Source organism: Glandiceps talaboti, chromosome 2, assembly GCF_964340395.1.
Source record: "Glandiceps talaboti chromosome 2, keGlaTala1.1, whole genome shotgun sequence".
NCBI classification, from domain to species: Eukaryota; Metazoa; Hemichordata; class Enteropneusta; family Spengelidae; genus Glandiceps; species Glandiceps talaboti.
In genome coordinates this window covers 28673364-28696415 of record NC_135550.1, presented here as the reverse complement: position 1 = coordinate 28696415, position 23052 = coordinate 28673364, and the positions used below count along the sequence as shown (strand labels likewise).

The 23052-nt window shown below is 32.9% G+C and overlaps 1 protein-coding gene across 1 annotated transcript in view; it reads right to left on the bottom strand.

Annotated features, from left to right (window-relative positions):
• LOC144453531 (ryanodine receptor 2-like) overlaps positions 1 to 23052 on the bottom strand; it is a 127762-nt gene that overhangs the window by 79974 nt on the left and 24736 nt on the right. The window contains exons 2-16 of the mRNA XM_078144844.1: positions 21428 to 21550; positions 14222 to 14320; positions 11356 to 11427; positions 10413 to 10491; positions 8795 to 8818; positions 7070 to 7182; positions 6551 to 6668; positions 5421 to 5520; positions 4407 to 4481; positions 2434 to 2492; positions 2151 to 2248; positions 1766 to 1885; positions 1467 to 1508; positions 967 to 1088; positions 395 to 516 (exon numbers count right to left, since the gene is read on the bottom strand). Coding sequence (XP_078000970.1) covers positions 395 to 516; positions 967 to 1088; positions 1467 to 1508; positions 1766 to 1885; positions 2151 to 2248; positions 2434 to 2492; positions 4407 to 4481; positions 5421 to 5520; positions 6551 to 6668; positions 7070 to 7182; positions 8795 to 8818; positions 10413 to 10491; positions 11356 to 11427; positions 14222 to 14320; positions 21428 to 21550 — 1366 coding nt within the window. The remainder of the gene's footprint in view (positions 1 to 394; positions 517 to 966; positions 1089 to 1466; positions 1509 to 1765; positions 1886 to 2150; positions 2249 to 2433; positions 2493 to 4406; positions 4482 to 5420; positions 5521 to 6550; positions 6669 to 7069; positions 7183 to 8794; positions 8819 to 10412; positions 10492 to 11355; positions 11428 to 14221; positions 14321 to 21427; positions 21551 to 23052) is intronic.

The following is a 23052-nucleotide window of genomic DNA, read 5'->3' as shown; positions in this document are numbered from 1 at the left end:
CCACTTGAAAATTTCTTGGCATTCATGATTTCTAAATGAGTAATGGTCCTTGCCATAAATTATCTGAAAATATTCATGTCCATTAATTTTTGTATATGTGTGTCCAACTTTCTCTCCATTACATCCACCCTCATGTCGAAACTCAAATTTTGTTACAGTATATCCTACTTGTCTCGCATTTCTCCATTAATTTTAAAAATTTAATATTTTTTTATATACCTCATATGTGTGCATGCGTGTGTATGTATATGTGTGTGTGTGTGTGCATGTGTGTGTGTGTGTGTGTGTGTGTGTCCCCCCACAGTATTCCCGATCTATTCTCTATACCTAGATTTAATTACTATTCCCATGCTGCAGTATTTGACATCACCCATCACCATTCAATAACACTTACCCATGTCTTCATGTGGTTCAGCAAAATACTCAATGAGATCTTCAAGACATTTGAGTACTTCTACTAAAGAACAGCTAGCCCACTGCTCACTGTCTCGTTCTATCCTTAAGGAATCCAATGCACTAAGATAGACAACAGAAAAACATCATTCAGTAAAATCATCGTCAAATATTTTTAGATTTTTAAAACATTTTTTCAGTATTATTCTTGAAGTATAAATTATATTGTAATTCATAAAGTTAATTTGTATGAGCAGAGACTTCTCAAGTTTTGACTATTGTACGACTGCATTATCTTATTATGTAATTATCAGCATTTCCACTTTTCTTATTTATATCGTTATCAGTATCATAAAACTTGAAACCAACAATCTCAAATCTCAAGTGCGGCAAAGTTTCTACATATCTCTCACATTTATGTTGAACATACTGAAACTTTCTAAAATATGTGTACAAAATTTTATGAGTAATTCAAACTGAGAGATATCATACACAAAGTAACCACACCTAGATGTGTCAAATGATGCCAATTAAACTGTGCAAAGGAGGTCACCAATCTAAATAAACACTGACCTGTTAAATAAGTGAAATATTGAGGCAGTTTTCCTGATAACTCTGGCTGAGTTGGATTCTTCTTCTCTAGCTCTGGCCACTGAGAATCCATCATCCATATGACCCTCTGAATGCATGATAACCTGAAAGTAATGTTGTCATGACAACAAGTTTAGTCTTGTTGAGTACTATGAATGAGTATTTTTAACAGACCGCCTTTACTTAATTCATTTATTTGATGCTCTAATCAAGTCAAATGGAGTCAATTTGTTTTCGAATTGGTACTACTTCGCTTGGAATTCATATATTCCTTGAAAGTCATTAATATTTTCATCTCTTGAATGTTACTATGACCTACATGGATACAGTTACATATATAGAATACATTTCTTGACACAGAAATGTTAAAACTATAGTACACACCATCTTTAGCATATATTTTATTCATTGATGTTAAACTTACAGTAGGAAACACAGTCATGAAACGTTTTAGCATTTTAAGTTCAAGTCAAAGCCCTTACCTTTCTGTCTGTAGTCCTGCCTCTCACATTGGATTCCACTGACTGTAACAACAAGAAGACATCATAATTACAATGACATTGACTATCTTACCTAGGTACTGACAAATCAATCTGATTTGATGTTATATATAATTCATAACATATCTGCCTGCTTGGCTGGCACAGATTTGGGGTTTTCAAAAACACACTATGTGTGTTCAGGATTGGAAAATATTAAAATGTAAATAGAACGTAGGCAAAGTGATAATGTATGTATTACGGAATAGACAATATTACAGACTGTGTATATTGTAACATACCAAGTATGATAGCCATTGGCGTGTTGATACATGCTGCACAAAGACAACAGAATCACCATACTTGACATCAGCTTTACCCATTCCTTCATCTTTCTTGTTATCCCATTGTGTCTTGTCATCCTGGTAGTACACAAACAATACATGTTTCAGAAATCATTTCAACCATGTAGATAATTCACCATTCCACTTATTTTGAAAACAGAAGTCAAAACAGCTAAAATTTTGTTTAAATATATTTAACATTTGTTCAGATATTTGCACTAAAATGTAATAATACCTTTAATACTACTAACACATTAACATTCACTTTGCAATACACAATACTCTTCAGATTTCAACATTATGTGTCTAAAAATGTTACTACTGATAATGATCTTATTCTTACCTTTGATTGTCGAAGACAAAACACGGCACGTTCTCTATCAGCTTTCTGTCTAGGTACGATACAAACTTCTTTGTCTGCAGTCACAGCAAGATACTTTCCTGGGATAAAAAGAAAAATAATATACTTTTAGTAAGTAACGCCTAGTATTACAATATACTGATCATAACTTCCTGAAATGTTTATCATCTACAGATATACATGTCGGCTAAATGCTGTACAGTTTGCACAAGGTTATCATCAGTTTCTGACAGTAAAACACAGAGTAAAGCAGATTTTAACTCACCTGATGTTAAATGTCTTAGTCTACACAGTTGTCCCCAACCTAAGTAACTGCCACTCCATCTAAAATATGATATAATCAAATAAGAATTGTGCAATTATTGTACTTTATGAGAACATACAAACTTCCCATTTAGGATGTTGAATCATAGACAGTGGAGGGTCCCTCCACTGTCTATGGTTGAATACACACATTAACAATAGTGTGGACATGTGCATTCAAAAAATAAATGCAGTGCTTGGTGCAGGTATTTCAATAACTTAGGGAGTCCAACATACACTTATTTGGTTAGATATTTCAAGAGCTTATTAAGGAGTTCAATATACCCTCAGTTGGTTTAGGAATGTCACTAGCTTGGGGAGTTCAATATACACTTATTTGGTTTAGGAATTTCAATAGTTTGGGGAGTCCAATATACACCGATTTGGTTTAGGAATTTCAATAGCTTGGAGAGTTCAATATACACTGATTTGGTTTAGGAATTTCAATAGCTTGGAGAGTTCAATATACACCGATTTGGTTTAGGAATTTCAATAGCTTGGGGAGTCCAATATACACTGATTTGGTTAGGAATTTCAATAGCTTGGAGAGTTCAATATACACTGATTTGGTTTAGGAATTTCAATAGCTTGGAGAGTTCAATATACACTGATTTGGTTTAGGAATTTCAATAGCTTGGAGAGTTCAATATACACTGATTTGGTTAGGAATTTCAATAGCTTGGAGAGTTCAATATACACTGATTTGGTTAGGAATTTCAATAGCTTGGAGAGTTCAATATACACTGATTTGGTTAGGAATTTCAATAGCTTGGAGAGTTCAATATACACTGATTTGGTTTAGGAATTTCAATAGTTTGGGGAGTCCAATATATACTGATTTGGTTTAGATATTTCAATAGCTTGGGGAGTGTATATAACAAAATTTAAACTGTAGATGTCATGTACTATACAGTGATTTGGGGTTTTTTCAAGAGCTTAGGGAGTTCATCTTGACACATTGATAATATGAAGTATAGACATTGGACAGAGAGTCTCTCTCTATGCTTGACATATAGTTTACGGGACCCTAACAGTATAACAATTCATGACACCACATTACTTTATAGTCATGAAATTTGACGATCAATCACTAGTATTGTAAATTAACTGTATCAGACATCCTGAGATAGATCATTGAGATAAGAGGTATTCCACTAGAAGCTTATACTTGAACAGATAAATTTCTATAAATGTTCAACTTAGATCCTACGATATTGCTTGAGTATGAAGTATTGATCACATACCCTGGGAATTTGACAGATTTTATGAATTTATAATGCTTCACAACAAATAACAAATAAAAGAGCAAAATATGAACATTAATGTTTTACAACTAAGAAGCTATACGTCATATTGATGTATACATTTATTATTATGAGACTATCAAATTTGATTTGGTCGGTCTTTTTTTTTTACTTCCAATAAGTTTGAAATGTTTACAATACAATGAATACATCAATAAAAAGTACAGACATATTTCAAATGTTGTCTGTTTAATATGACACTTTCCAGGATGCAAGTTCAATGTTTCCACAAATAGATAACTATTGATAAAGCAGTTCTTTATCTTGTGGGAGGGATACACGAAAGAATTTCCCAACGACTTGAAGGGTTAAAGTGCATGGTCTAAATATGCTATGACGCATTTTCCATCACCCATATAACATATCTTACTAATAATAGCTACTTTATAAATAGATGATGAAATAAACAAATAATTCATATTACGCCATTACAATTTGATAGAAAAGGAAGAAGTCATCAGTTATAAAACCTTACAATGGGCCACTAAATAGATATTACATTGAAATGACAAATAAACATATCAGAATATCACAGCATAAAGAGATGACAGAAGTTATGAAGTCAGACATTGGTATGTGATTTAAAAACAACCATGGAAAGTAATCCATCTCGTGTAAAAACTAGACTTACTTGACTTTGAGAAGCTCAATCCGCCATAGTGACCTTGCATGACTACAAACAGCACCACTTTCATACGATACCTCACTGTAAATAACACATAAAATCAGTTAGCCACAGATGGGACGTATTTAACCTTTTCCTATTTATGTATTTTATTTATTCAGCATCATGTCATGAGTTTAGTATACCCTTGCATCACTTTCATATTAAAGTCATTTCACTGTAAACAATACATAAAGCAGTTATCTATGGATGGTAAAAATCAATGTTTCATTCATTTGTTCGTTTATTAAAAACTAATGAAACTGTTTAATTTTAATAATTACTACTATTAAAATATTTAATAAAATGATTAGGATTATACCAACAGACACAGCAAACAGACTACATAATAGCCTCAGGGTGCTGCAACATTCCATCACTGACTGGTTACTGAACTCTCATAACCTTTCTTTCCAAGGTCTACTTGTACATACATGGCACAGCATGTTTCTATCTAATTTATAGTTTATATCATTCCTTGTTGTCATTTCAATCAAAATATCAAAGGCTAAAGTTGTGACAAAATGTCAGATTTTTGACTTATTAACGCACAGTATGATATCTTTATCATGATGGAAAAGTCACGAATTCAACCAAGATATTATTAGCCTCATTACACTCTAAATGTTTAAAATATCTAAATACTACCAATTTGATGGAATACTTTCAGATTTATAGGTAACTAAGGTTACGTAGTCTGTTTACTTATAAAAGCAACAGGGTGATTTCCACTCAGCTAGATATCTCCCATCTTGTTTTGTCATCTTATACTGATCATCAATAATTGTACATTAGCAAGCAATGCTATCAGATGTCAGTGTGTGAAAATACTGCTGGACACATCTTCATCGCAAAAGATGCCCTGGTTGCCATGATTGCCATGACCTCCCCTCTGACCTTAAATATCATCACGTCAAAATGTTATGGATATTTGATGTCTGCAACATATGCAAGTTAGAAGAGATCTGACCAATCACACACCTGATGTTGCCATCTTCCTTACAACCATTGGGAGGTACAGTAAGGCACTCATCCATATGTCCTCGGAAAAATCTCAATACATCCAATCCGTTAACAAATCCTGAAATACATATTGAAGTATAATTTTAATGAATTGGAGCTGAAAGATAGATATATTGATTCTATAATATATAAACATAGTGATGAAAAGACTTTAAGTTTGTATCCACTAAACTTTGTTGAACTATCCATCACATTCTATATCAAGTTACACTGGTCTCTAGCCACTACATCAACATATACTAACAGGTGCCAAATATAGTACGTGATTATTGGGAGATGTGACCACTCATACTTCAGACATATAGATTTCAATGCAGACACACAGTAATTTAATAACGAGGTATCAGGTACACCTTTATGCATAAACATGACATTCTTGTCGACATGGCTAAATGCTCTGTTGAAGATGACAAAGTTCATTTAATTACTGGACATCTCTATCAGCTACAAACCAACACAGGTTCACTGCACTGTAATCATCACAATACTTAGCTGACATATACATCTCTATTTATCTGTGTTCTTGCTAGGATTTTTTATTCACAGGACAGTGATCATACTAGCTAATTGGAGGCCAGGAAAGGTCTATCTCCTTTCTTGAAGATTGAAATTTGGATTTTAAACACTATACTCCTAGCACTGGAAAACTGGTGACTTTTAAAATAAAATTTTAATACTGTGTCCAGTTGCTTGAAATACAATCTTCATTTGTAGAAGTAAGAAATAACAAAGGACTTGATGTCTATATTGTCTTGAAACTATTTCGCAATGATCTTTTTTTTTTGGGGGGGGGGGGGAGGTATAGACAACATGCTTGGGTATGGAGATGTCTTTAAAATAATTCATTTTGCATATCAGACACATATTATGTTATTGTTAGTAGTAGCCTCATTAAGTTATGGGTATTTTAGTGTCGATATCAAAAGTAGAATGTATTGTTCACAATGATATGGGGGGGGGGGGGGGGCAGTATGAACTTTGTTAGTAGAATAAAAATTGATACTTGTCTCCATGGAGTGTGAAGTTACCTTACTGGAATCTAGTTTTTGAAGCTTCAAAAAAATGAAATTTGTTATTTTCATTCTTACCCATTGCTTTTGTTTTCAAACTACCAGTACTGACAGGACCAACTGTCCATAATGTTTGATGAAATGATGCTAATACTTTACATGGTTCTGGTGGATCATTGCATGGTGGTGACAGATGCTGAAGACAATTAAGAAAGCAAAGTTCAAACACTAAATTACAACATTTATTGTTTTATCATTTATTTGAAAGTGGACAACTAAACCAAAGAATGATACCAGGTGTATCTCAATACTAAAAACAAAGAATTCAGAACTTGGTATTTACTCTCTCACTACTTCCATCTTGAAATATACTTAAATATGTATAAAAAAAAAAAAGTATTTTTCACAACTCCTATTTCTACAAAAGAATATTCCTCATATTTGTAAGTTCATTCTGTGTATTAATATTGCATCACAAATTTGTGTTCATTGTATAAATATAATTACAACTCACAACTAATAGCGTATGGTTTTTCCCACACTGTCATAATATATTAACTGATAAGAAATCCTGTTTCACATCAAATCTTTACTTACCAGATATCTTTCTGATGATACACTAACAAGGATAAGGTCATCTCCTATTCTCACTTTCTCACCCTCTGATCTCTGTTTGGAGGCTGGATGAATGGTCCACCAACAAGCTTCCCCTACCGGGTAAAACAATGAATGGAAAATCAGATCTTGTACAATTATGCAATTCATACAGCCTTTGTTGTAGCATGATCTGAGGAATAGAGATGTGATCACATATCTTGCCAAACTGAAGTCATGCTAAAGAAAAGGATATTAGGAAGTAAGAATTGATGAAGTAATGACATGGCAATTTGAAATGTGTACAGCTAGAAGTAAAGTAAACAAACAATGAGAATAAAAGATAAAATATATCATGAAATAATTGTATGGGAAAATATCTCATGATTTGAGTCCCATACATATGTAGTAAATGTAATACAGGAGATCTGTATGAATATACACTGGGTTCTGTTTGAAAACTAAGCACTGGACACTTCTTTCTCTGACAGATAAAATAGAATCAATGGTGTTATAGAACAACTGCATACCTATGTAAGCATTAATTGAAGATTTTATTGTGAGCTAATCATTACAAATCAATGATGATCCCACCAAATTGCAGACCAATTTACCCAGTAATCATTGAATGAAGTTTGTTTTATCCAAAATCACTTTTTTTTATATATATCATTTGGAAATCACTTATCTGATAACTTTCAATTAGACATTAACAATAACATCCCCACTAAACATCACAGTATTGGTCCAACAGTTTTTGTCTGTAAGTTATCTATATATGCATAACGCACAGTCTGACACACAGACGCTTTACCATGACTACAGACAGCATTCACCCATGCTAAAACCCAATTTGGATATCCGAGAATACACCATAATACATAAAACACAATATCTTGATGATCTGTGCTTATGTACATATCAACCAGGCATACATCAGAACTAAAGCACATATATAGTTAACTGTGCTGAAAAGACTGGGTTCTTTTGCAGCTGGCTGAAAAAAAGTTGCAAAAGTTTGAAGAAAAAAAGTCAGTCAAAAAAGTGTTAAGACATAACAGTGCTAACCAACCAACACTTGATTAATTCCTTCATAAATTCAAAAGTGAAATAAAAAGAATTTAGTGGCAAGGATCCAGTGACTTTTGTGGAGTTTCATGTCAAAAAATGTATGTTTTGTTATATTCAATATTTAGTTCTCTTATGGAGAGGACAGAAGAGGTTTTATCAAAATCATAAGACTTTATTTCATCTTTTGTTTTTGTTGGCAACAATAGTTGACTTTAATATAATTTACCACAAATATGAAAAAAAGATCTGGAGTATCTGTTTGATAATCTCTCAGCATTGTAGTAGAAACTGTGAAGTTGTAAAACAGTACAAAATATGGGAACAAAATTCCTCAAAAGTCTCTGATCCTTAGCCTGGCTGAGAAAAATGGAAAGTATAGGGTGGAAGATCACAGGATGTAAGAACAGAGAAAGGAGTGCCTGCAGTAGTAAGCAAACAGTATGGTGAATTCCCCAGTATTGAGATAAAGGACAGCATACATGGTGGCCACATATATATGTAGATATTAAATTTGAAAATATCTACTTTCTCTACATGCAGAACAGAAGGATTGATTTGGAGGTACAGTTTTCTGGGGAAAACACGTACTGTGATTGTACAAAGCTAGCCCCTTAATTCCCAGTCACCCAAAATGGTGTTAAAACATTTGGACTTTACCTATCATATTTACTCTTCCTGGCCCTGTATCAGTAGGGGGAACAAAACACCAGTCAACCAAGTTAACATGTTAAGAACAACATAGGAGTACAGTTAAAGTACACATAGGTTTCTATAAAAATACAAGCAAACCAAATTAATTTTCTGAGATACACAGTGTGAATTAGTAGCAATTCAATGAAGTGATCATGTTTATATTCTTTACACTATGAAGCAGCCAATAATTAAGCTAATAATATTTAGTCATTTTTTGTCAAAATAATAATTCTGTTGTACAATGGTGGCAGAATTGGCTATCATTAAAGTGCACATTTTTCGAATGAGGTCAAGATCAAAGAACGATGACTCATATAAGATATGTAACCTGTTTATTTCAAATACATCAAGAATGTGTTTCAAATGACTTGAAAGTATTCCCTAATCTAGAAGTACATTATTGGCATAGATTTAGTTAGAAAACATATCAAAGAGAATTTGTATCATGCTTTTACTTATGAGTCACTAGAAAACAATTTTAGTAGCAATGCTGATATATAGACTTTGGACAGCACAATGAAATCTGAGTGGAAAGGAAAGTCATTAACATTCACTTCTGAGCTATACCAAACAGTTCAGACACAGAACAGGAGTAGCAATATATACGAGCAAGTCGTTAAATTCAAGTTAAGTAGCAACAGTTGGATCTAGTTTGACAGAAAAGAGAATTTGAAGATCATCATCATTTGCCAAGAAGACTCTAATTTTTTTGAATAGCGTTACAGCAAAACGTAGATCTCATTCAAAAAAGTGTTTTGCATTCTCTGTTATCTGGTTGTTAGTACTGACATGCTGTAGGCTATGCAGGCATACATAATAATACCTTTCCCTTTTTTAATAAATTTACTTTGGTATTAAAAGATTGTTACTTTGACGACTGCAAGACAAGGAGGTTAAAAGAGGAAGGACAGAACATAGGAAACATTGGGAACAACATTCATCATTTACAAGCCAGCTCACTCCAAATCATCTGCAGTTTCTTTGATATTTGACAGCTAAAACACTGTCTCATGAAAAGTTAAAAATATACAAGAACTTAAAAGTAAAAGCCATCCTATATTTAATGTGTACGTGTACAAGAAATGCATCAAATTACACCAAAGGTTTATGACTTTATAGACAACCCCATACAACCACTACCACACCTTCCCCTCCCCCCCCCCTCCACTCCCTACCATTCCCCACCATCCAAACAGTACCAGTATGTGTAAAATCTAAAACCTTGCCAGTAATACATTGGGCTTGGCATTAGACAAGGCTTTCTCAGTTTTGTTGATTGTTCATATCAGGATACAGTATTCTACAGCATTTTCTTCAAATATAAGAGTTTTGGCTTTTACACCTTAAAATTGAAGAACACAAGTTTCTGTTGAAAGAACTAACTAACTAAATAAATGAAAGTGAAATTAAAATGATGGATATCATCTAATATTTATTCCTGCAAACATTTTGCCTTTTAGTCTCTCATAGCTGTACAAAAAAGAAACTGCAGTTGGCAAAGACAAGAGCTGAAAGAACTTTCGGTTAAGCATATTATGCAAATAAATTAAAAATACATGTCAACAAAATGGCTGCCTCTTACCTTGGGACATTTCTTGGAGACCAACATCAAAGGCTAGCTTGTCTCTTGATGAACTTGTTGATGCCAAACATGCTAGATACTAACACACAGAAAACAAAAATGTTTTTATTATATTTTGGATCAGAATATTTTCACTTTCAGCTAAGTGTTTCAAACCATTCTCTTCCCCTTTTGATATATTCCCTTTACTTTACTGTATATTTATTTATTTTAAAAATCTACTCATTTTGTTTACCAACAGTCATTATTTTATGTTCCTTCTCCCCCCCCCCCCCCCCCACATGAAAGTCATTTATCTGCATAGTTCCTTGATTTCAATTTGATAGTTTGGCTAATTTTATTTTATTCCAAAATATATACAAAATTGAATTACTAAATACACAAATCATTATAAATGTAGAATTAGTCTCTTAAGGTTCCTTCCTGAATTGATATAAGCAAGTGATTTAAAGCAAAGACTACATAAAACACATATTCTCTTCAGACAACTTTCTTCCAAGTCGCAATCTTATTTGAACAGACTGACAAGTCTGTGTGGTAATACATTCCATTAGTGCCGACATCTGTTAGAACATCTTTCCTATTTACCTTGTACAAGACAGATGCTATCATCAGAAACGGTAATTTGTATGTCTACATGTAACCTATTCCTGTCTAACATCTACACTGATAGCATTCAATAGTAATATCGTTTCAACTATTCACCTTCAATACGCTCTACACAATCGTCAAACCTTTCCAAAGTAAACTGTAACCATGGTAACATGGTGAGGGTCAAAGGTTAGAAATGTGCATTCATATTTCACAAATCTTTTTATAATCTGACAATAAGAAATGGGTTTTTATTGATGATTTATTGCAACACTCCTCCTTTCCATGATGGAATAACACGGGATGTGAAATTACTAATTTACGGTTTATTCACAATATAGACTGTACTTACCATATTACTCAGTGAGTGTCTTAATAATACTGCATGGCCATATAGAAGTGTTCTGTGTCCTGCACCTGCACCCTATGGAGACAACAACATATACATCTAATATTGCAAATAATAAAGTGTCTGAATTAATGATGCAAATCTAAGTTTGTCTATCAATTGTCTTCAATGTTAATACTTGTAGGTTTTATTTCAATAATCTGAAGTCACGATTACGATACATCTGACAATGTTAAATTTACTACAGGATCAAAATGTATCGCTAACGTGTTATTCCGCCTGGGCTACTATATGCACTGCACATATCAACTTTAATAATAATTCCTCTTTTAATATTCATGAACAGACTTCATTGCTAGGAAGTGTATGTCATATCTTAAATATTACCTTTCCAATAAATAAGCTAGTCACAAAAAATTTCCCGACCAGGATGTGCCATTGACCATTTTCTGATTTTATGATATTTTTCTCTGTAATAACACCTGTCAATCTGCATACTTTATTCTACTATTTGGTTACTATATTGCAATGTTTATTGTTCATCTTCTTATTTCTAGATTCATTCTTGCGATGTGTCTATGTACTTTATAGAACATAAATACAGGAGATTTGTTGTAAATATAGGTGTCTCATTATAAAGCTAAAAAATAACCAGACTCTGAGAAGTATAGATATTCTCAAGTTGGGTACATTACATCAAATAGAGCATTATGTGTTACAACATATTATGAATTTATCTTTTATGTATTATACAATACTTTTAAATATTCAATATGTAACTTTATTGGATAGTGTCTGTAAAAAGACAGTACAATGCCATGACCGTCACCAAAAACAAAACACCCAGCATATGTAACTATATGTTTCTATCCATTCATAATTGCTAGAATTCCATATGCTGGACTTGGGTAGATCAGCGTGATATATTCCATCACATTTAACTATGTAACCTTGTGTTATATCACAACGAAACAGAAAGTTGTCTTCTTACCACTTTCTCTGCATGATCAATTACCCACAATGCCTTGTGGTATGACAGAATAAGACCTGACACATGACACATTGAAGAGTGTGTGCCTCTAGAGATTTTGTACTTCATCAAACTGTATCATTTGAATTCAATTTTATAACTCAACAATATATAGGCTAATTTCTGACAAAAACTGTACATGGTAAACTCTGTTAGACTACTTCAGTGTATGCTGAGTACGGCACTACAACTCAACTACTCTGCTGAGTGGTGATCTAGTGCATTGTTGCTATGACGACAGCCATTGAGACAGAAAAGCCAATTTCTTTCAAAATACCTGAGGATCTCAACTGAGAACAAATGAAAGGAAATCATGTGTAACAAGGAAGACATGCATAATGCAAGACATTCCCATTCCTCACTAAATTGATAGGGTTCATCTTTAGGAGAAGTAATTGTGAAAATACAAGACAGCGACTTTTCTTGTACTGCATGACATAGTATCTAACAGGACTCTTTTTCTTCTATACATTGCATCTACCAGGATTGATTGATTGATTGATTGATTGATTGATTGATTGATTGATTGATTGATTGATTGATTGATTGATTGATTGATCAAACCACTGATTGAGTGGCTGACAGAAAGACATACAGACAGACAGACAGACAGACAGACAGACAGACAGACAGACAGACATTTGGCATATCTCTTTGAGGTGACACAATGCAAAACAACTCTTTTTGATGACAAATAAAGCTGATCCCTTCATAATAGCATGTAAACATGATTGGCTCAAAACCAAATGAATACAGGGATTATACCCAGGGGTAATCTAACATCCCTTCATATTATTACTCCAGATGTGATATATGGGTAGAGATAGATAATTACCAGATATCAGGCTCAAATTTTCAATTCAGAAAACGTTATCCAGTAGGTAGTGTCTCCTAGCTAGCTACTACTATGTAGTAATGCCATTAATTCTGGAAATGGAAACATTCTCTGGAGACTTCATGATGCATGTCTCAGTTTGATTAAATTTCTCCCACCGGAGTAATGACATGAAATAATCTGGAAAACTCATACATCTTAACTATTGCTGTTTCCAAAAATACTGTTTTTTTATTTAAAGGTTTTTTTTTATCTAATACAGGCAATGCTAACTTTAATATTAATGTCCAGCCATATGTAAAATGTTTTATGTTTTGCTTTTAAATTATTTTCAATAAACTGTCAAGAATGATCAAGAGTTTAGGAAGAGTTTCCATGTTTTATCGAGGCATCTGATTAATTCAAACTTTATGTATTTCTATAAAAATGTTTTAATCTACAATTCTATTGGGTAGTATCCTTCTGAAATCATGCTTGTAACAATAAAAGAATCTTTTATCCATTTTTGTTATGAATTAATGATCCATTTCCCCAGGAATCATACTGGGCCATTTTTTATGATATTATATTCAAATTCATGTCATACTCAGATTTTATGGGCAGTGTTGCGTTTCTCAGATATCTGCATATTGAAGCAACTACAAAATTACAACAGATGCAGACTGCCAGGGTCCTAAGATCTGATTGCAGTAAGGGGATGATATTAAATGTTATGATGAATGTTGACAAGTCCCTCAACAACCTCATCATGACATCACAAAGATACCACAGACAACACTGCACAACTGGTTGTTTGGAATTCTAGTAAACTGGGCTAGTATAAAGTACACTGCACTTTACTGCCTAACATATGATATTACTACTTATCATATCATACCATATACTTGTAGGTTAGTGGTATGTCCTGTACAGTACTGTACTGTACTGTACTGTACTGTACTGTACTATATACTACGGTATACTAAACTGTTCAGACAGTCTGTCATAACATAATTGATACTTACTGCTTCGAGTCCCTCTGATGTCACCATTTCTTGCAAGGCCCTCACAGATAAGGCTTGTTCTAGTACAAAAACACATACTGAAAGGTAGGGCGGTATGTCCTGCAAAATACAGATAATATTGTTAGTACACAAGACATAAAATATTGTAAACCTAGATATTTTTGCAACTAGAAAATTTTATAATTTTATAATCTTCAACTAGTTCTCAAAGACTAATTTTTTATGAATTACTAAGCCTGGTGCACTGTTTATGTACAAAATATTTATTTTAGTCACTACTTACTTTTGCGTGCGTGTTTGGTTTCCTGTGATATGGGTTTACAATATTTCCATATGTCACCTCTTACTTGTCAAAAGAGGCCTTAAATTTTGTTATCCTCACCTAACATGTCAATACTCTTTATAAAACATTTCATATGATGTACATGTACCCTTACCGTCATGACAATATCATAGTCATTGTATTATATTTCTGCAAAAAATATTTATTCATTTCCAAATAAATTGATTTGGGATATAACTATAAAATATCGACCATCAAAATCAAAATTTAAAAATGCTCACATATGAATAACATGAGCCATATGTAAAAATACAGGCTTCTCTGGAGTTATATACAACAAAGCTATTACACTCACATAAAATATATCTTTTTTATTATGTGTTGTTTTGTAGCATACAAAAAAGGAGAAACTGTAGGCTGATAGGCAATAAAAAGTCATTTATTACCCAAGGTAGTACTAAATCATGTGTGAAGACAAAATGAACTCATTAGTTTGACTTGATCAATAAAAAACCATTGTAACGCACTGTAGCATTCTTGATTTCAATTACAATACAGGATGACTACAGATTGACTGTGCTAAACAATTATATATAGAATCATAGAAAGGCACAGGAAATAACAGGAAGACCTATATAGAATTATTGGAAATTATTGTATGTACAATATATAAAGGGTATGAGTACATCATGTTCTTTGCTAATTTGACTAACAGACTGACTGACTGACTGACTGACTGACTGACTGGGTGGGTGGGTGGATATATGGGTGGGTGGATAAATGGAAAGATGGTGGGTGACTAAACAAATGAGCTGACAAATGGATAGGAAAACAGACTGACAAGTGGACACCGATAGGTGGGAGGGTGTAGGGGAAGGTGGGTGGGTTGATGGATGGATGGTCAGATAGAAAAGGTGGACAAGAACACAGAATGATACAGTTGTGTACATGAGTTGGAAGGTGTAGGGAAGGACCCAGTTGTGGACATTGAAATGTGAATGAATGGACATGGTATAAATGTTGTATTGCAAGATCACATTGCACTGGACTGGACTAACCTCAGGATTCTGTTCTAAGGATGAACACAATTATGAACAGTGGAAAAATATCTTTTATAATCTGTTTACCAAATATTAAGTCCATCTCACCAGCTACATCTTGTCACAAATTTGTCTTCATTTATATATGAAATCATCTTTTCATGTTACATTCACATACTCATTTAGTTTGCTAAAATTACAATTTCCATCACATTTCAACTGATGCTTCCTTCTGACTTAATCTATTCACAATGACATTTGCAAAGAAGAATTCATGTCTGTATCATTAAAAGCAATCTAATTTCATCATGTGTTTCCTCAGGTCTAAACATTACCATAGCAACCATCCTATTCAAGAAGAGCACTTTGTCTGATGAGACAACCTGTTGAGGTCTGAGGTAAATGAGGTTATAGGTCACATACACTATTCAGACTGTCCTTACTGTAGCATACAAGACAGTGAATTTTGCAGATTTAGGCATAGTGAATAGAAGAGAAGCCAAAGGTCAAGGGTTACAGTTTGGAACTGATTTCCTAATCAGACAAACATGTCCAACAAATTGATCCTGAAAAAAAAAGAAGTTCTTTTGTACAGCTGACAGCACAAGTTAATAACATCTTTTCCAGCTTAACAACAAATCTGTGCAATGAAGCAGGTAGTTGCACGGGTCAGGGCTACAGTATTGGCTTTAAAGGATGCAAGACACTGATGGTGCTGACATTTTAATCTACTTTAGCTCAATTTCCTGTCAGGATAGTCTGCCACATCTGCAATAAGATATTGACAGTACATTTGATATTTCTTGACATGGTCATAATTCTGACTGATTACATTCGCAAGATAATACCTGGAGATTTGTAATATTTTCACTTATCCATCAAATCTACTGTGGTTGTTTGAAATTTATGGTCGCAATAAATAATGTAAAATATGTCTACTGTTTCATAGCAACCCAGTCCTATCCCATATACCTACTACCACAATAATGAATGGTCACGTTTTATTTGATAAATGACATAACTATATTAATTTCTACCAAATTGGCATAATTTATAGTTAGAAAGTGTCAATTTGTTGTTAGAACAAGACACTATTTGGCATATGTCACTAAATATCATCTTGAAAAACTGACAAAGTAAAGTAGCTAAAACTTGACAAGAAAAAAACTGACAATGGTTAAATTAACATATCTTCCCTTTCCTACAATCCTTCTCCAAGTAATATTAACACTACAAATTCATCTAACAAGCTTTCTCTATGGTAATATTTCTCAATCTTAGCAGTGGGGTGATCATTATTTAAGCCAAAATCTATCAAAACGATGTATATATATTTCACCTCATTAATTTTGGTGAAATGTCATCGAGTCAAATAATTCTGGCATCATACAATTTAGTTCCAGTTCAATGGTTGGAAAATACAGACATACATGCAGTAACAAAAAAAAAATAGTAGTACTCCTTAGCTTATTGGTAGCAGACTATAATAGATTATCAACGACTGTGAAATTATTATATGATTAACAAGTAGTGCTGATTTATCAAGCTAGCTTCCATGTCATTATTTAACTCTTTTAAAACTAATTTATATTTTTTTAAAAAGATTCCTTTCCTAAAAATTTCAAGCATTATTATTTTATAGATATTCACAACATGTTCCATTACAAATGTGTGAATAAATTATGAACATATATTTCAAACATTTTTATTTTGATTGTTTTTAGTTTCTGACAATGAAGCCACATAGTTATAAATTCAAGTCACGATCGCATAATATGTAAATGCTGTATATCGAAGATTGATACAACTTATCTGTTAGAGTCATAAACCATTTACTGTTTCATATTTCTATGGCTAGTGAATAACATATACTATGTTTGACTATTTAAGATTTAGTGCACACACAACAAGCATCAATTATGTACAAAAATTATTGAAATCATTTGCTGTTTGTTTAACATAAGTTAGGATTTGTGACATAAATATAGTTTCCAGCCTTTACTACATACATGTATTTATAAATGGGAAAGATAACAAAAAATAATTTGTGAAAGAATGAAGAAAAATTAACATACTTCCTTTCACAAGTGTTTGTAAAAATTATTTCTTGAACATTATCTTAAAATTCTTACATTACATTATTTAGTAAAATATTACAATATTTCACATACTATTCCAAGATTTCATATATGACATTACCATAATTAATAATCATAACAGCTCTCCTTAAATACTACAGTCTATTATTGCGGTATTAATTTTGTAACACGCACTTTCCAACACTGATTCCCTAACAAAGCAGTTCATCTTTATTCAAGTATATTTGATTTTCCCTCTTTGACAATAATGATGCATCAAATAACATTTCAATCTACATTCCTTACCTCAGACGGTTAGGATGAATACAGTAACTGTGAATTTAGCCTAAAACTTTATTACTGATTGTAATTTTACATTACATCTGAGGACTCATATATATCAGCACAAATTTTAGTCTAGGACAATTCAATTTTGATATAATTCAACATATTGCCATATAATGTCTTCATTTCAAAACTAATTTCTTTCCTTAGTTTGTCTATTTCTTTCAATAACTGAACAAAAACATTATCAACAAATTTACAATTCACTTTTATTCATGAATTTTGACAGCAATTCAAACAAATTTTGGAGATTACTGGCAAAATAATCAACAGAGCATATGCCAAGCCTTATTATTTCAGATTTTTATTCAATGTAAAATGTTAAGACATGATACAAGATTGTGAGTAAGACAAGATTGTGAGTAAGACAATATTGTGAGTAGTTTTATATTGTCCACTACAAGACCTGCTTATTTCTATACTGCACTTTAAGGTGTTGAATTTAGTAAAATAAATAATAAAAAAACATAAGAATTAGGTTAATCATATTATCTATATGGCCTGATTATTTTCATTGATATTCTATGTGTCTGGAACAGATGATTTAAACACATGGTCATCAAAAAAAATCCTGTCTATCATCCATTACAAACCAAGAATTGATCACAAAGATAAACCGATCACACTGTAAACTCTGTCAATGTTTACACACAATGAAACAATGGGTCAAGGAATTTGTTATTTTATCATCTGGAGGTGGTAAACTTCACTTAAATGTAACTTTACATGTCAAAATACAGCTCATAAAATGTTGCAAGCAATTAATTATTCATCATCTTTAAGGTTACATTCATGCATAATATGAGGTCAACTTGAATCTCAATTGTCTCATTGATAATTTTGTATTCTGATATCTGTAACATTATGACACAGAAGTATGTTTAAGACATTTGATGTAGAAGTAAACAGAAGAATTAAATGGTGGATTGATGTAGAAGTACACAGAAGGTGGATTGATTTAAGACATTTGATTGGCAAACACAAACTTTTACGTATGATGTTCATGGGTCTGTTCAGATTCCAGTGAAATAATACAAATTAAAGTAAATGCTGGAGGTTACATGTGGCCTCTCTTTAATCAAATTTATTCTGATGCTAACATTGAGTAATTTAAAAAGAATGTGCCATCAATCGTGCCACACAGCTGTTTACTTTGCATTAATCTTCAAAATAACACCTAAAGTAACACAATGCATTGTTGAAACAAGTCTTTTATACACATTGTCACTGTAGTGCTATTAAAAACAGTTATTTGTCCTTACCATGTTAAACAGTGATTTTTTCATAAATTCTTAAGAATTTCTGTTCTTCATTAATTCTCAACAATTTCTCTTCTTCCAGAATTGTTATGAGGAGTGTGTATGTATTTGTTCATTAATTCAGATTCAACACTAAACAGTTAGCTTTGTTATTATAGAAGACATTCTTCATACACACTGTCCATTGGTAATTGTTACCACACACTTATCTTATATCTATAGACACATCACATCAGCTTGAACTTTTTGACACAAATATAACCCTTAGGTCATTTAAGTTTATCCCAACATTCCAAATGAGCTTGTAAATTTCAGTAGTAACCCAGTAGACTGAGAGTGAGATATGGTATGAACATTGGCCTACTAAAAGTTTGCTAACTGAAGAATACAACAAATCTTGTAGTTTTGTTTTTATATCCATTTTTGTTTCACAGAAGTATGGTTTTGTTCCTATGCGCAGTAGAGGGGGGGGGGGGGGATTTGCATGAATATGACAAGTATAATGAGAAATGCAATATATTACACATGTATGACCCCTTTCAAGAAACAGGGCCAATTCAAAGTATTCAATCTCTTCAGGTTAAAGAGGCCATAAAATATTTAAAAGAAGAAAAGGGACGAAATTGACTTGAAGATTGAGTAGGAAATGGAAAAGAGATTTCAGGCAAACTTAAGGACTGATGGATGAGAATTCTTTTAATGGATATCACACATACTTGATATGCACTTGAGTTGTAGGAATATTCAAAACAGCCCTGACAAAGCTACATTCACAGAAAATTATCAAGGTAGGTAGGTTGGCGCAATTAATTGTTTGATATCAAAGTTTCCTTGAATGAAAGGCACTGACTCCACACTGACTTAGCAGGACGTGTTCAGAAGCTTAAAAAAAAAGATGATATAATAATACTCAAATTTAATTTTAACACCATATTTTATCCTAACCAGTTATTGAGTTAAATGGATCTTCTCTTTCAAGCCATGGCTCCAAGGGGATGCATTCTATGGTCATCTACTGACTGAAACTTTAATTAGAATGTGTTGTGTCATTCCAATGAAACCCAGTGTTATTCCCTGTAGAGATTCCCTGTCTGGTTCCTGTCTCAGATTATCCACAGAGATTACATTTCCATTTAATACAAGAGTGGGGAAAGGTTACTCCTGACTCTTCACCTTTTCTATGCTCCGTGAATACTTGTATTCTTATTTTCTCTGCATTCATTTCCATAGCAGTATGCAAAACTGGTTTTACATGTAATCATCAATAAAAGTTATTACCACCTGGTTTAAGCAAGAAAACCAAACTGTTCATGTTTCAAATGGTGCCAACGTGATACTTACCAACAATAAAGGCATACTACAATGGTAAATTCAATTGGTTTTTGTTAATGTCAGCAGTTTCGTATAATCTTTCTTTTTTTCCAAAACTGTAAAATTATAAAGTATGTGTCCTTTCTTCATTGTTACTCCACTAGCTATAGAGTACCAATGGTTTAAACATTCACATCAAAGTACATGTCTATGAAAATATACTAGACTATAGACAAACAGTATTCACAATTAGTATTTCATCAATCACTGTTGAGCTATAAAATGTATTATATACATAAACAGATCTCTTTGGCTGTATTCTTCCCAATTATACAATATTTTCAGCAAGGAGAGCTCATACTGTTGAGGAGACTATATCCGATGATATTACCCAGGGATCAATTGCAATAACATCAAGTAGACCTATTATTGAGATAATACAAACATCTAGTGATGTACTGCCAAAGCTTAGTGTCTGCTCATGTTTGCCAAGGATAACTTAAACAGGTTCCAATTTCCTTGAAAACAGCATTTCATAAATAACCTATACTGTACTTTTTCTTTCACAACTACAGAATAGGCTACATCATGAGCAGCAAAGTAACACATGGCACTGATTCTTAAATCCCCACTACAGATATCCAAGGTTTATTCCAAAAATAGTTACAGCTAAATATATATTATAAATCTACAGTTTCAGATGCAATAAACTGATACAGGTGTATGCGTATATAATTTTGAAATCCATCAACCTGTGTTACACAATGTTATTATTGCATTTATGGGATTTTTGTTGTACCATTTGGTATTGACAGTTATTTGGCTCACCATCAAAACTGTGAGATTATTTTTCAACTGTAATGATAATTTGTACTTTATACTGTACCCACCTGATCTGATGTAGGTTCCAAGTAAGCAAGTCTACTAGCAAATCCTTCCGCTGCAAGGCATACTCTTTCTTGTCTTTCTTTACATTTACTTTGAGTTGTGCACATCAAGCTTACTTTATCTCCCTGTAAAAAAAATGGAGAAAATACACCTTTATTTCATCATTTATGTGTACTGATCAATTAAAGTGCAAGACATATAAGAAACCTTAAGGAAAACCATATAAGGGATGTGATACCTTTGTGGTATTATTTCAGACTGAAGCTCTCAAATGGCTATATGGTGGGTATGGTCAGGGATTTTAGGGCTAATTTTGGATAAGTACGACAATCATAGTTAATAGTGGGGCCAAAAGCTTATTAATTATGCCTCTTGTTGAAACATACACATGCTTCAATGTTCACAATCATGTTTTCAAAAGTGCATACATGTATATTGTACACATCAAATTACAATACAATACAAATTCAATATACTTTTACTTATTATTCTTACTGACAGAAACAGTAGTGTCTGCTGTGAAACATATAAAAATGACAAATGATTAGACCATATGGCATATCAACCCCATTTCCCTGTTTGGTTCATGCAAGGTTGTATCACTGGTGGTAATTACACAGTGGTAACTGTGTTAACAAAAGTCATGTTGGAGTAATGTTCAAACAATTTTCGTAATTGCCAAGACATGCATATTTCATGTCATGTACAGTTGACAATCTACAGATAGACAGAATTCATCTTAGAAATGTTGCACTGATTTCAAGTTCAGTGTGACAAAATATCATCCAGAAAACTTTGTTTCATCATTCAAGTCCAATCATTAGCCCCGTCTACACGGCACTAAAAATCCTACCTGAGGTAGGATTCAGGATAGTTTGAAGCGCGTGTAGACTCAAACGCGTCCTGAACCTGTCCTGAAACCGTCCTGACTTAGGACACCTTTGAGAGGTTTCCTGAAACCCTCCTGACTTCGTCCTATAGTACTGTCAGGACGGAATGCGCGACATCCACGCTGTAACCTTCCTACGTGTAGACACAAATCTATCCTACCTCAGGTAGGACTTGGGACTGCCTCAGGTAGGACGACCTACGTGTAGATGGGGCTATTGACTGTCACAGAAATTACATGGTATGTACAGCAATAGATTGAACATTACATGCGAATTACAAATGATATCCACAACATGTCAACTATAAAGGAATAGTCAGTAATTCATACCAGATACATCAACATCTTTTCCTTTTTGTGGCAAATTTACTTAATGATTCTCTCTAAAAGTCTCCCTCCCACAGTAATCATATGACTGTGCAAATTATGCAAAATGCCCAAATGATATGCTTCAATGATTTTTCACATTACACTATAAATGTATGTTGAAAGTCAAATGTCATAACACCGGAGAAGATTGGATTTCTAAAATTACACGTTAGCAAATTTAAATATAACTTTTATTATCTTTAAATAATTTATTACAACTTGTGAAAGAGGGAACTTTTCAATTGGTATATTTTTATCCATACAGTAATTATTACTCTCCTACTCAAATCAATAGTATGTAGTTATCATTTGTATACATATCTTATTTACATATTTATAGCAACACTTTTTCTCATCCTGCAAGTACAA